A 15,688-nucleotide genomic window follows, 5' to 3' on the forward strand; every position below is an offset into this window, starting at 1 on the left:
ATGGGCATCACTGTAGTGTAGTGGTATGAACAACATTATTACAGCTCAGGGTGTTAGAATTCAGAGTTCAGTCTATTGTAAGGAGCATCTGTACGTCCTCCATGTGGAATGCATAAGTTTTTCCCCAGTGCTCGAGTTTCCTCCCACAGTCCAAAGGCATACGGGGTAGGTTACTTGATCATTGTAAATTATCCCATGATTGGGTTAGGTTCAAATTGGGGTTATTTGGGGCTTGTTGGATGGCATGGCTCGCAGGGCCAGAAGGACATATTCATCTGAATCAATAAAACAAGATCTGTCTGTTTTAAGTGATGCAAGTCAGATTATTCACAGCAATTGATGAATTTTGATGCAGTTCACACATGATGTTTGTATGCGTAAGTTTTAAAATATATTTTAGTCCTGTTCCACACACATGGTTATGACTTAGTAACTCATAACCAGCTCATGAATTCAGAATAATTAATGACAATTTAGTTTACTTTTAAGTCTGAATGTTTAACATTCAGTCTAAATGTCTCAATCTGAATGAAGTTACGAGGTTGTCTGTGAAAGGAAAGCAGTAGTTAAGCTGAATTGAATTCTCAAAACTTGTACTTTTCTGCTGGGATCAGATCTACTGAAAAGGGTGGGAACAGATGCCAGGTTGTAACAACAGCTTTGAAGAGTTGTTTTATCCCATATTGTAACGACACTTTTTATAGTAGTTTTAATGTTGTTAAAGTACACCTGCTAATGTCAGGAATTGGTGAACTGTTACATACTGGAGGACACTGTGCCAGTTTATCTGCTGCCACCAACTGGACATTGAGGTTTTTACTCTGTGACTTTCCCCTGGACTTTATCAACCTCTGCAGCACCTGGTAAAACAAAGCAAATTCTTCAGTCAGTAAACTTACAATACCGAAGCACTCAAGATATTAAGGTTCAACTCTAAATCAGGGGTTCCAAACCTGGGGTCCACGGATTCCTCAGTTAACGGTAGGGGTCCATGGCATAAAAAGGGTTGGGAAACCCTGCTCTACATGCAGTAGTAAGTTAACCATATAACCATATAACAATCACAGCACGGAAACAGGCCATTTCGGCCCTCCTAGTCCGTGCCGAACTCTTAATCTCACCTAGTCCCACCTACCCGCACTCAGCCCATAACCCTCCACTCCTTTCCTGTCCATATACCTATCCAATTTTACCTTAAATGACACAACTGAACTGGCCTGTACTACTTCTACAGGAAGCTCATTCCACACAGCTATCACTCTTTGAGTAAAGAAATACCCCCTCGTGTTTCCCTTAAACTTCTGCCCCCTAACTCTCAAATCATGTCTTCTAGTTTGAATCTCCCCTACTCTCAATGGAAACAGCCTGTTCACGTCAACTCTATCTATCCCTCTCAAAATTTTAAATACCTCGATCAAATCCCCCCTCAACCTTCTACGCTCCAATGAATAGTAAGTTAAGGCAGAGATCAATTTGTTCCTCCACAGTGAAGACATGTGAAACTTCCATTTGGATTCCCACTGCACCCTTGCACAGCCTGAAGCCCGTATAATGCATTTTGGAGCCTGTCTCACGCCCAGCGCAATAGTCCTGATGCAACACTGCCTTTTGAGCTGCCAAGCTCTCAATGACCTTCACCTCGAGGATTTGCCACCAAGGCCGAACCATGAAGCGGACTAGGCTGTTAATGATGACTAGTCTCAGGTACCACCTATAGACCGACCTAATGAACTTACAACATTTATGTTGTCATTTGTCTGATCATCAGTGACGTGGAGTCATGCAGCATAGCATTGGTACTTTCCCTCAGCCATTCTCTCTTCTCCCCGCTCCCGCCAGGCAGAAAATATAAAAAGTCTGAATCCACATACCACCAGGCTCAAGCAAGGACAGCTCCTGCACCCCTGGTATCAGACCCTTGAAACGGACTTCTTCTACGATAATATGGACTCATCCTCACCATCTACCTTGTTGTGACCCTACATTTTATTGTTTAGTTGCACTACATGTTTTCTGCAGCTTATACACTGTACTCTGCATTGTGTTACCTTATTCTAGCTCAGTGCATTGTGGAACAATTTGATCTGTATGTACATAATGTATTTCACTGTATCTTGGTACACGTGACGATACTAATAAACCAAATCCCATGTGCACGTTGACCATCTATCCAGTACTAATCCAATTTACCAGCACTTGGACCAGAGCCATCAATACCTTGACGATTCAAGAGCTCCTTCAGGTCCTTCCTAAATGCTGTGGAAGTACCTACCTCCACCACCCTATTCAGCACACTCTGCATGAAAAGTTTCTTCCTCAGTTCAAAGCGATATTAACAATCCAATAAATTTTTAAAGATTATCAATAAAATGTGGAATTATAAATTAATGTAAAGCACAATTAACTGATATAAGATAATTGAAAGATTAATATTATTTAAAAGGAAAACATATCATCTCCCTTTGTATTAATGAAATCTAGGGATCCAATTGAATGAATGGTCCTGTAATAATACCGATAGTGTGCGTTCAGATTCTGCTTTAACTTGATCTACAAGTTTGCAGATGATACCACCGTAGTTGGCCAAATCAGCAATAATGATGAGTTGGAACACAGAAAAGAATTAAAGACATGACGATAACAATCTTCCACTCAGTATTGACTAAACGATAGATTTGGACATTGACTGCTGGAAGGGGGGCAGGGGTGCAGATGCTCACCAGAGCTGAGATCAAGGTGGTTGAGAGCTTTAAGCAGTTAGGAATGAATATCACCAATAGCTATCCCGGTTCAACCACGTTGGCCAAGTATGCTCAGCCTCGCCTCTACTTCCTCAGGAGTCAAAAGAAATTTGGCGCATCTCCTTTGACCCTCACCAGTTCTTATTACCTAGCCTTATATGACAACTACTCTGCTTGTGACCACAAGAAACTGTACAGAGTCATGGACACAGCTTGGCACATCACAGAAACCAGTTTCCCCTCAATAACTCTGTCTATACTTCTTGCTGCCTCAGTAAGAAAGCAAGCCTGGACATTCTGTCTTCCCCCACCTCTCCTGGGGCAGAAGGTACAAAGCCTGAAAGCACACACACTTGGTTCAAGGAGAGATTCTATCCTGCTCCTGTAACAGTGGTTCCCTAGTATGATGAGATGAACTCTAGACCTCACAATTTACCTCGTTATGGCCTTGCACCTTTTGGTCTACCTATACAGCACTTTCTCTGTTCTGTAAGACTTTATTCTGCACTCCGTAATTTAGTACTACAGCACAGTACAGGCCCTTTCGGCCCTTTGAGTCCCATCACCCAGGAACCTCCGACAATCTTGATATAACCCCAACCTGATCACAGGACAATTTACAATGATCCACTAACCTACCTGGTACACCTGTGGACCATCGGAGGAAGCTGGAGGACCTGAAGAAAACCCACACCATTTTTGCCCAATTTTTGTTTTGCCTTGTACTACCTTAATGCACTGTCGCAATGAATTGATCTATACGGAACGTTTTTCATTGTACCTCAGTACACTCAACAATAATAAAAGCAATTTACCAATCGTGCACATCAGCTATGAAGTATGCACTCAGTACATCAGGAGAGGAACATCCCTGGACTCAAATGTGAGTATTAAGAACAGACATCTGACCTACAGTGTACTCTGTGCTACCAGAAACAGATGCAGAATTTCAGAAATCACAGCCAGTCAGTAATCCTACACAGACCAACTAGCTGGATGCCGTTTGATCAATTAGACATTAGTGCAGGATTAAGCCATTCAGCCCATTGAGTCAGCAACCACTGTTCTCAGTGTTCTCACACTGCCGTTCAGCTGTTGCTTTTTTGATTAATTGATGCGATGAATTGCCATTTTATTCTTTCCCTTCTTCTCGAATAAGCTGACATGTGTTTAAATTATGTAGCACAGGCAGGGGATCACCTTGAAGTTAAGGATATCAGAGGAGGGTTTTTCTCACAGAGAGCGGAGGGTGTGTGGAACACAATGCCGGGGGTGGGAGTAGAGGTAGACTCATTAGGGATATTTAAGAGATTCTTGGACAGGAGAAATAGAAAATGGAGGGTAATGTGGGAGGGAAAGGTTATAGATTGATCTAGCCATAGGTTAAAAGGTTGGCCCAACATTGTGGATTGCAGTGGTTGTACTCTGCTGTACTGTTTCATGTTCTCTGTACTAACATCAAAGCATTGCATGTTTCACAGCCAGCTCTATGACTATGTTTTCATGTCATAATTAGCTCTGCGATGCATAAACTTGAAAGGTTAACCAAAGTCCAAGGGCTCTCAGAGAGCAAACCACTTCATTCATTTCTTTCCCATGCAAACTGGAACATTTCTAAATGTTCAAATAGTTGAAGGTACAAGGAGATGAGATGTTTCACCCAGCTGGAATTTGTAGTTTGTCCTCAGTCTCAATCTTTGGCATTAGCTTTAATTAATTAATTATATTGAATTAAATGTAACATAAATATGTAATATTAAATCTGATCTCAACAACAACCTACTCATTTCCTCTTTTTCTTATTTTTGAACTTATTGATTTAACAACATTTTAACCTCTTCTGTGAATTCTGTGAAATTAGAAGAGGCCACCGCAGGATACAGTGGATTCACAGGTGAAGTTGTCATGAGCCGTTGCAGCTTGCTGCAGACTGTTGGGCTCTCAGGTTTCTCGAGCATCTGTATGTATGTACTAATCATTGTCTTAACCAGAGGCATTAAGCCGTTGTGCTTTCTGTTTACTCTTGTCAAGTGAATTGTGACTGGCCTGAGTTTCCTGCATTTAATGCAAACCCTTACTTAGTGCTATTGTGGAACCCTTTTGTGGAGAAAGATTGTCTCACAGTGTCACTCCACCGATGCTTTGTTGATATTCCTATCAATATCCACTTGTTTCCCTCTCTACATGGGAGTCTGCTGTTCCGCCAAACCTGGGTTTCAGTTATTACCAGTGCTCACCATGACAGTGTCCACTGTTCCTCCGCTCCTGGGTTGAGTTGTTGCCAGTGCTCACTGTGACAGAGTTTGCTGTTCCTCCACTCCTGGGTTTCAGTTATTACCAGTGCTCACTATGACAGTGTCCACTGTTCCTCCACTCCTGGGTTGAGTTGTTGCCAGTGCTCACTGTGACAGAGTTTGCTGTTCCTCCACTCCTGGGTTTCAGTTATTACCAGTGCTCACTATGACAGTGTCCACTGTTCCTCCACTCCTAGGTTGAGTTGTTGCCAGTGCTCACTGTGACAGAGTTTGCTGTTCCTCCGCTCCTGTGTTGAGTCATTTCCAGTGCTCGCTGTAACAGAGTTTGCTGTTCCTCCGCTCCTGTGTTGAGTCATTTTCAGTGCTCGCTGTGACAGAGTTTGCTGTTCCTCCGCTCCTGGGTTGAGTCATTTCCAGTGTTCGTTGTGACAGAATTTGCTGTTCCTCCGCTCCTGGGTTGAGTTGTTGCCAGTGCTCACTGTGACAGAGTTTGCTGTTCCTCCGCTCCTGTTTTGAGTCATTTCCAGTGCTCGCTGTGACAGAGTTTGCTGTTCCTCCACTCCTGGGTTGAGTTGTTGCCAGCGCTCACTGTGACAGTTTGCTGTTCCTCCGCTCCTGGGTTGAGTTGCTGCCAGCGCTCACTGTGACAGAGTTTGCTGTTCCTCCGCTCCTGGGTTGAGTTGTTGCCAGCGCTCGCTGTGACAGAATTTGATGTTCCTCCGCTCCTGTGTTGAGTCATTTCCAGTGCTCGCTGTGACAGAGTTTGCTGTTCCTCCACTCCTGGGTTGAGTTGTTGCCAGCGCTCACTGTGACAGAGTTTGCTGTTCCTCCGCTCCTGGGTTGAGTTGTTGCCAGCGCTCGCTGTGACAGAGTTTGCTGTTCCTCCGCTCCTGGGTTGAGTTGCTGCCAGCGCTCACTGTGACAGAGTTTGCTGTTCCACCGCTCCTGGGTTGAGTTGTTGCCAGTGTTCGCTGTGACAGAATTTGATGTTCCTCCGCTCCTGGGTTGAGTTGCTGCCAGCGCTCGCTGTGACAGAGTTTGCTGTTCCTCCGCTCCTGGGTTGAGTTGCTGCCAGCGCTCACTGTGACAGAAGTGTTCATCGACACTTCACCCATTGGGTCAAAACTTCACCTGCAAAACTGTGGGTCAATACTTCACCAGTGAATCCGGTGGCATCGTCTATTGTACCAGGTGCTCCCGATGTGGTCTTCTCTACACTGGTGTGACCAGATATAAGCTGGGGAACCATTTGTCAAACACCTCTACTCCATCTGCCAGAAGTGGAATTTTCCAGTGACCAACCACTTTAATTCCTATCTCGATTCTCATTCCGATATGTTCGTCCAGGGCCTCCTCTTTTTTCACGATGAGGACACCCTTAGGTGGAGGGGCAACACCTCTTTTTCGGTCTAGGTACCCTCCAACCTGATGGCATGAATATCAATTTTTCCTTCTGGTATTTTTTTTTCCTCTCTGTTCCTTCTTCTTTTATTCCCCACTCTGGCCTCTTACCTCATGTACTCACCTGCCTATCACCTCCTCCCTGGTGCCCCTCCTCCCTCCCTTCTTCCTGTGATCCACTCTCCTCTCCTATCAGATTTCTTCTTCTCCAGCCTGCTACCTTTCCCAACCCGTAGTTTCACCTATCACCTTCTAGCTGTCCTCCTCCCCTCCCCTCACCTTTGTACTCTAGTATCTTTCCCCATTCCTTTCAAGTGTTATAAAGGGTCTTGGACCGAAACTTTGACTGTTTATACATTTTCATGGATGCTGCCTGATGTGCTGAGCATTCTGTGTGTGTTGCTTCGGATTTCCAGCATCTGCAGAATCTCTTGAGATTATGGCTTTCTGATATTCTTCATGCCTATAGCATCTTCAAACAAACCCCTTTCTTTGGATATCTAATTGCAGTTTGCATTGTGGAAGAGATTGCTTCCATGGCTAACAATAGGCACCAGTTTTCTGGAGGTTTATACACTACACTAGATTTCTACAGGTTTATATACTCTGCTGATCCATTTCCCTCTCAACCACATTCTCCTGTCTTCTCCCTGTAAGCTTTCATGCCATAACTAATCACAACCTCCTCATTAAATACACCAAATGACCTGGCCTCCACAGCCGTCTTTGGCAATAAATTCCACCCTCTGGCTGAAGAAATTCCTCCTCATCTCCATTCTAAATGGACGTCCCTCTATTCTGAGGCAGTGCCCACTTGTCCTAGATTCATCCACCATAGAAAATACCCTCTCCATTTCCACTCTATCTAGATGTTTCAACATTCAATAGATTTCAATGAAATCCCTGGTTTTTCTTCTAAATTCCAGCGAGTAAAGGCCCAGAGCCATCAATCGCTCCTCATACATACTCAGTTTTGTGAACTTCCTCTGAACCCTCTCCAATGTCAGCACATCCTTTCTCAAATAAGGGGTCCAAAACTGCTCACAATACTCCAAGTGATGATTCATCAGTGCCTTATAAAGCCTCAGCATTTTGAAGCCTCAACCATCGGACAAAGTGAGGAGTGCTGAGCTAATTTATAAGAAGTGAGTAAAATCTGCAGCTAAAGTTTTGCTTGTTTGCAACAAACAGCAAAAGACAAATTCCTCCATTCCAGATTCTCTATCTCCAAATAGTGAAATTCTACTTTCAGTATAATTAGATATACTGTATAGTAGCTCACAATTACTAAATGCTCTATAACAAAAAACACCTCAACGGTGAACAAAGTCACCAAAGAGACACTGAAGCTAGCGGATATAGAAGTCTTTATTCAGCAAAACAAGCAGCAGGCGTCATATTCAAGACACTCTTGGGAAAAGAGGCCTGCCTGATCCAATATTACGTGACATTTTTTATGCTAAAGATCAAAGGTAACAGCAGGGCAATTCTATAGTTACAATGTATCTACAATGCTTCCTTTCAATTACATATAATTTTCATATATCTCCATCTTCACCCCCACACTCCAGACACCCAAAATGAATGTTACTTCCAACTGACTCTGGGCAACATTCATGCATATGCAGGCTCCTGAAGTCAACTGGAGAGTTTCTTTTTTTATGATCAACCCCAAAATGCAGCTCGGGGAAGACCATTCTTCAGAGCTGCATTTTAAATTCAAAATACAATCCATATTCAGGTCTGAAAACTGGTTATTATTGAAATTAGTATTTTCTATATACCATAACTCCAGAATATGCCCCAACACATACAATCAGATATACTGTACAATAGCTTGCAGTTACTAAATATTCTGTAATAGAAATACCTCAAACCTTTTTACAGACTACGAACTCTGACTAAAAAGGCAAATAAAGCTTAGACATTGAACAGCAAACTTCAATAAGATGTGTGTATGGAACCTTTAATATCGGCATGAAACATGGGGTAATAGAGTTTTGCAACACTAAACAAAGGGATGCATCATCTAAGCTAGTCCTACTTGCCAGCTTTTGGGCAAAAATGTTCTAATCTTTACCAATGGAGCTTTTGACAAACTTCAACATGGTAGATTTCTTTTCAGTTCTGCATGGTATGTCAAGTGCTGACAAGGTCAAAGGAGCTTAATTTTATTACTGGTTCTAGTCAGTACAGTCACATTGCAAAAACGTAATATCGGGCACCTTCTTCCCAGTACACTATACTCACTCATACTAACTTACTTTCACATCTAATTATGAGTTTAAATGTAGACAAGAAGGGCTACAACTGAGTCACACTGGCACTTATTCAAGATTTTATTGTAACATGTTTAATGTAGGCAATCCCCTTATTCTAAATGAAGACTGTTTATGGATGACATACTTTACCTTGGGAGAAGAAACTTTAACGTGAACGATGATCGGTGCAAGTGAGGTCTTGATGAGTTGTGCAGGATGATTAATGGTGTCCGCATCTAAAACAACCAACTGCAATGTTCTGGCCAGCTCAAAGATCCTCTCAATTTCACTCTGCACTTCAGCTATTGAAAGAAAAGGCAGCGAAGACAGTATGAGCTTTTTATAAACTCATCTACAAGATGGATTTCATTCAAACAGATCAGCTTTGATTAATAAGCATTCATCAACTTCAAGGAGGCTATTAACCTGAAACATTCTCTGAGTGGCACGGTAGTCTAGCAGTTAGTGTTGTGACTGTCAACGAAAGCCACAGAGGGTCATGCAGCTGCTCGTATAGAGGTCTTTCAGCTCTCACAAGCTGTAACATTTGGTGCCACTCTGGAGAAAAGCTTCCTGACCCAGCATTACATCCCATTTTTATATGCTAAAGGTCAAAGGTACCAGCAGGACAATCTCTATAGTTACAATGTATTCCTCATGCTTCCTTTGAATTACATCAATCAAAGGTTTCGAAAGTCCATTTAATGTCAGAGAAACGTATACAATATACATCCTGAAATTCTTTTCTTCACAACCATCCACAAAAGCAGAGGAGTGCCTCAAAGAATGAATGACAGCTAAATGTTAGAACCCCAAAGCCCCCCTTCCCACGTGTAAGCAGCGGCAAAGCAATGACCCCCTCGCCACCCCCCCCCACTGAGCACTCAATCGTGCAGCAATAAAGACACAGATCTGCAGTACTCCAGAGACTACTCATTCACCTGGTAATTTGACATACCACAGGGGCTCTCTTTCCCTAATAAGGGAAAAAGAGGTGTGTCCATTTCACAGCGAGAAGGGGAGACTTAACAAACAGCTGGCTGATTTCTGATGTTAAAAGTCCAATGCTTTTTCACACCAACACGCCCAAAATGAGTGTTAATCACCGCTGTCTCTGAGTTGCATTCATGCATACGCAGACATATCAGGTCAAAGGGGTAAGTTAAACAGAAGGAAATCTGCAGATGCTGGAAATTCAAGCAACACACACAAAATGCTGGTGGAACGCAGCAGGCCAGGCAGCAGCTATAGGGAGAAGCGCTGTTGATGTTTCAGGTCAGGATGGGTCTCGGCCCGAAACGTCGACAGTGCTTCTCCCTATAGATGCTGCCTGGTCTGCTGTGTTCCACCAGCATTTTGTGTGAGTTGCAAAGGAGTAAGTTTCCTGGTTTACTATCAACCCCAGTCTTTAGCTCCAATTATACCATCATTGAGCTGCATTTTAAATTCAATCCACAATCCACATTCGGATCTGAGGAATGGCTGCTGTTGAAATTAATATTTGCTACATTCCATCACTCCAGAATACACTCTAACAGTTAGTGTAACACTTTACAGCCCCCAGGGTTCAATTCCCACTGCTGCTTGTAAGGAGATTGTACACGTGGGCTTCCTCCAGCTGCTCCAGTTTCTTTCTGCATTCCAAAGGCATACGGTCAAATTTAGAAAGTTGTGGCATGCTACTTCGCTGCGAGAAGCACAGTGACATTTGCAGATTGTCTTCAGCACATCTTGGACAAATGTTGGTCACTGATACAAAAGGAATGCATTTCACTTTATGTTTCAGTGTTTCAACGTACATGTCACAAATAAAGCTAATTTTTACTTTATCTTTCTTTTTCTTTCCACTAATTTGTTTCTCTCTCTAAAGTTGCTATGCGATCTGTTTTTATTTACCCAGCACAGTTCATCCAATCTCATAAGTACTAACAGTAGTTACATTGTTGGTATATTTAAATATTTGCTCATTAATTATCTCAAGATGTTATATTTGACTTTCCTTAACAGCAAAGTTGTTGGATGTCAAGGATTGATAGCTCAGCTCTCTCATGTGGAAGTGGGTCAATACATGGGTGTGGTATGAATGTTGATAACCACCTAAAATTTGCCCAGGTTTTGGACTAATTTATTATTTGAGGTACCATAAATGGAAATTGTCCAACTGTCATCAAAATTCCCACTTTGAACTTATGACCATGGGAAAGTCATTGAAGCTCAGGACATTATCCTGAATGAATCCTACAAAGGACTGAAACTCAAAAGTAGATATCCAAAGCAACAACAGAAAATGTTGGAAGTGGCCAGTCAACATCTGGAGAATGAGCAACATACACAAAATGCTGAAGGAATTCAGCTGGTCATGTATCATTTATGCAAAATGAGTAAACAGTCAATTACTCGGGCCTAGACCCTTTTTCAGGACTGGAAAGGAAGGAGAAAGGTGCCAAAATAAAAAAGTGGAGGGAAAGGAAGGAAGACAAGCTAGAAGATGCAAATCAGGGTGTGTACGTGATCAAAGAGTTGGAGGCCAGGAGAGATCATAGAGGGGGAGCAGTGAGAGAGGGTCTCACTGAACCCCCATGGAAGAGATTTAAACTTCATCAGGTTAGGCAACCCTCGAAGAAACTTCATAGTAGAGCAGCAAATCATAGACACAAGATATCCTCCATGTTGTGTATTTAATATTTCAATAATATTTGAGTAATTTTGTATATATATATATATTGTTTGATTAAGCATTCTTGTTCTTTTAAATAATTCATCATTGTCACAGTCCCTTCTGGCAATCGTCTACCTGGTTATTTTCCTCAGGAATTGGGCCTCAGTCACCTCATTTAGTTCCCAATTATTTCCAGGTTCCACTAACTACAAGCACCTGCTTTCCATCAGCAAATGCAGTATAAAAATCCTGTGACCACAACTAGAAGGTGCCAGTTTGTTGGTTGACTCGTGTATGAGTAACCTTGTTCCATGGTTCTTAGGACTATCAGTTCTGGTTTAGCATTGTTCCTGAATTCTCTACGAAGACCAAGACTCAGGGTAAAGACTCCCTTGGCACCAATTCCGCGCTTGCTATGACCATAACACCTCCCTACTCGGCCTCTGCGCCTGTGTTCAGCACTTGTGTCTGTTCCACTGCCACGTCCTTCTAACCCCTGATTGTTACATGTAAAAATATGTTAATTGCATATGTCATCACACTACCATGTAACATGTACACATCTTGCTTGAAGTAAACATGGTTAAACATGCATTTTGGACTCCCATTCCTTTGAATTACTATAATGTTTTGAAGTTACAAAACATACTATTGGCAATGAGGTATTTTTAACATGAACCCAAGATGGCTACTAACCTACTCAAGCATAGCAAGACATTCAAATTCAAAGAAAAGCACAGTAAAGGACAGCTGAGTTTTTAAAAAAGCAGCGCAGCACGTGTCTTCAGAAGGCAAGACACAATCAAGTTTTTAAGAAAAATCAGAAATGAATTCACAGGTTCATAAAGAGTGAGTATCGGTTGATAATAATCATTAAAAAAGACAGAAATGACTGATTCTGTTGGAAAGATTGGCATGTTTCATTGCTGACTGAGTAACTGGATTTTGTATGCTGAGCTAATTCAGCAATATTTTGAAGCAAATGAAAGAGGCAATGAGAAACGTGTACCAATTTTTTTGAGTGTATTGGGTTTAAAGGCATAGAGCTTGCTTCAAAATTTGATTGCTCCAACCAAACAGGCAGAAGTGATCTATGCTGATAGTGTTTAAGAGATGCAGAAAAACTTAGAACAGAAGCCATTGTTGATTGCAGAACATTTACATTTCATAAACTGAATCAAAAAGAAGGGCAGTCCATTTCAGTGTACGTGGATGAATTAAAATGATTGTTTGATCATTGTCAGTTCAGTAATGGACATAATGATACACTGTGAGATCATTAGTTTGTGCAATCTTACAAGAAAGCATTCAAAAACAGCTCCTAACTGAAGCACAACTTACATTTAAAAGTGCAGTTGAACCTGCTGTTTCACTAGAAACTGCAGACAGATGTGATTAAATTGCGGTCAGGAATGAAAGTGAGCGTGAATAAAGTTGCAGCATCTAAATAGAAACCAGCCTGGTCAAACAAATTGTGTTACCATTGTGGCAGGGGTTCACATACACCAAACAAATGCAGGTTTAAAGGTGATACATGCATAAAATACAACAAAGTAGGTCACATGCAAAGATCACATTAGGCAGCCAAAAATAAATGGACTACACAGAGAATAGAAAAAGATAAGAAGTCAAGTTGCAGTTTCAAAAAGAGCACTAATCTACATGTTATTGGTGAAAAAAATTGATAATGATGAGAGTGAGACAGGATTGTGTAGCTTTAAGATTTACAATGTGAAAGTTAACAATTGAGAAGCAATATGCCTTACATCAGAAGTGAATGGGAAATTAATTAAAATGGAATTGGACACTGGCTCATCTGTTTCAATCATTCCACAAAATAAGTTTGAATGGCATTTCAAAAATACCAAACTGAAGTCTACAGATATTCAATGAAGAACCTGTACTAGAGTAATAACTCCTGTGGGAATGACATTCGTAACAGTGAAACACAACAAACAACCCTGAGCTTGCATGTGGTAAAAACAGAAGGGCCAGCACTGTGGAGGTGTGATTGACTGAAACAGTTACAACTTGATTGGAGATCCCTCCAGCATTTGCATGCCACATCCCCTGCAATGAAGCCATCTGGAAACAAATTATGAAAGATAATATTGGACGATGTAACAACTGTCTCTATGTCGAAAACCATGAACCATTGCCGAACAGAAGGCAAACAAGCGTTGATGCCAACCTTTGTGCCTCTGTTTGGAAAGCATATTGGACCAAAGAAGGACCATGCTGCGCAGAGGAAGCATGAAAGTGACAAAATCAATGATCCGAAAACAACAGTTTTTATAGGCAACTTATCTGAGAAAGCTTCCGATATGTTAATCAGGCAGTTACTTGTGGCTTGGTTTTAATCAATGATCCGAAAACAACAGTTTTTATAGGCAACTTATCTGAGAAAGCTTCCGATATGTTAATCAGGCAGTTACTTGTGGCTTGGTTTTAAACTGGAAGAGAGTTCAAGGAGCTTCAGGAAAGTTGCAAGCATTCGGCTTTTGTGAGTATGAAGAACCAGAATCTGCTCTGTGTCCATTAAGTTTATTGCATGAACTTCAATTGGGAGATAAAATGCTGTTTGTAAAAATAGATGCAAAGACCAAAGCCTAGCTGGATGAGAGGAAGGTCAAAGAGAAAGGAGTCAGTGGAGATATGAAAACAGAGGATTCATCAGATGATGCTCTGGATGAGGAAACAAATAAGAAAGATCAGATCATAAAGGGAGCAAAAGAAGAATCATTAAGAGAATAATCTTCTGAACTAAGTGGACCTTCCCAAGATTAAGATACACAAACTAGAAGGAGAAAAAGGGGGAAAGAGATGGAGAGAAAGAATGTGAACAAGAAAGAGAGAAGGAATGTAAGAAAGAAAAAGGGATTGAAGTAGATCCAGAAAGAGAAAAGGAGAAGTAAGAGAGTCAACTCCAACAATCACCATGGAGGAGGCCCAGGAAATGAGATTGTTTCAGAGCCACAAGGCTCACCTGCCAAGCAGAGGGATTCCCCTGGGCAGGGAAGACATTATCCCACAAAAGTAAGAAAGCCTTCATAACAATTAAATCTTTTGACCTGAATGGGACAATTTAAAATTTACTATCCTCTGCATGTCTGTATAGTAAATGTATTATATAATACCATGTATATAGTTGAGATGCTTTCTCTATTGAGTTGGAGTTTATAGCTAAGCAGGAAGGAGTGTTATATATTTAATATCTCAATAATATTTGAGCAATTTTGTATGTATATATATAAATATATACACACACATATATATACACAGTTTGATTAAGTATTCTTGTTCAAACAATTCATTGTTTAAATAATTCATTGTGAGTTATATTTAAAAATATGTGAATTGCATACATCATCACACTACCATGTGATACGTACATGCCTCGCTTGAAGTAAACATGAAATTAGACCCACATTTCCAATTCCAGTGTCTTCCTTTGAATTAGCTTAAAGCCTTTGAAGTTACAAAACCTAACACTACAGATGCCAGAAATCCAAAGCAACACACACAAAATGCTTGCGGATGATCTTCCTGTTTTAGAGAACTTTTCCACTGTCCGTTGTGGTAAGGGAAGGTATAACTTAGAAAAGATCTTTGAGAATTCAGCTGATTATTTTCATGAGAGTGACCAAGGTACTGGTAAGAAACACTAGCATTATCTCAGATGGAGTTTAAGAATAACCCATCTGAGATGTGCAACTAGACTAAAAAGCAGGAAGAGCTGCTCAACACCAGACTTCCTTAAAGTGAGCAGAATCTACGCATGCTACAGCTGTATACCCATTGGTGCTGCACTCCAGTGTTCGCTCAGTGGAAAAGAAGCTGGATTGCATACATCTGCAACTGCACTAGCATGCGACGAGGAACTGCTGCACCATCAATCTACAGGCCATGACTCTCAGGAAATTGAGGTACATATGTGTTTCTTGTGATTGTATGTTTTCTGCTATTGTATCTATACTGTATGTGTTGTATGGTGTGTGTGACCGTTGATACTGTGTTTTGCACCTTGACCCCAGAGGAATGCTGTTTTGTTTGGCTGTAGTCATGTATATGGTTGAATGACAATTCAACTTGAATGAAAGTTAATCTTGAAGTTAAGAGATCAAGGGACAAGTATCCAAGAGTTATGGTGAAATTACACGGTACTGAATGGAGAGGTGATGTTGCCAGAAATATGACTGAAGTGCAAGTTGGTAATGCAAAGAAAGGAGATGTAACAGAAAAATAATATATTATGAGCAGATTTGGAAAGTTGTGGGTTTACAGAGCTGAACATTCAAATGTCAGTTAGCAAAAGCTGAGCATGTGTTTGCTGTGCTACAGTTTCAGTGAAGTGACAGAAATTCTGCTTTG

At 41.2% G+C, this 15,688-nt stretch overlaps 1 protein-coding gene across 1 annotated transcript in view; it reads right to left on the reverse strand.

Annotated features, from left to right (window-relative positions):
• cacnb4a (calcium channel, voltage-dependent, beta 4a subunit) overlaps positions 1–15,688 on the reverse strand; it is a 172,276-nt gene that overhangs the window by 14,767 nt on the left and 141,821 nt on the right. Inside the window, exons 10-11 of the mRNA XM_059971180.1 lie at positions 8,809–8,960; positions 765–860 (exon numbers count right to left, since the gene is read on the reverse strand). Of these exons, the coding sequence (XP_059827163.1) occupies positions 765–860; positions 8,809–8,960 (248 nt within the window). The remainder of the gene's footprint in view (positions 1–764; positions 861–8,808; positions 8,961–15,688) is intronic.

This window comes from Hypanus sabinus, chromosome 5, assembly GCF_030144855.1.
Source record: "Hypanus sabinus isolate sHypSab1 chromosome 5, sHypSab1.hap1, whole genome shotgun sequence".
In the NCBI taxonomy this organism is placed as follows: Eukaryota; Metazoa; Chordata; class Chondrichthyes; order Myliobatiformes; family Dasyatidae; genus Hypanus; species Hypanus sabinus.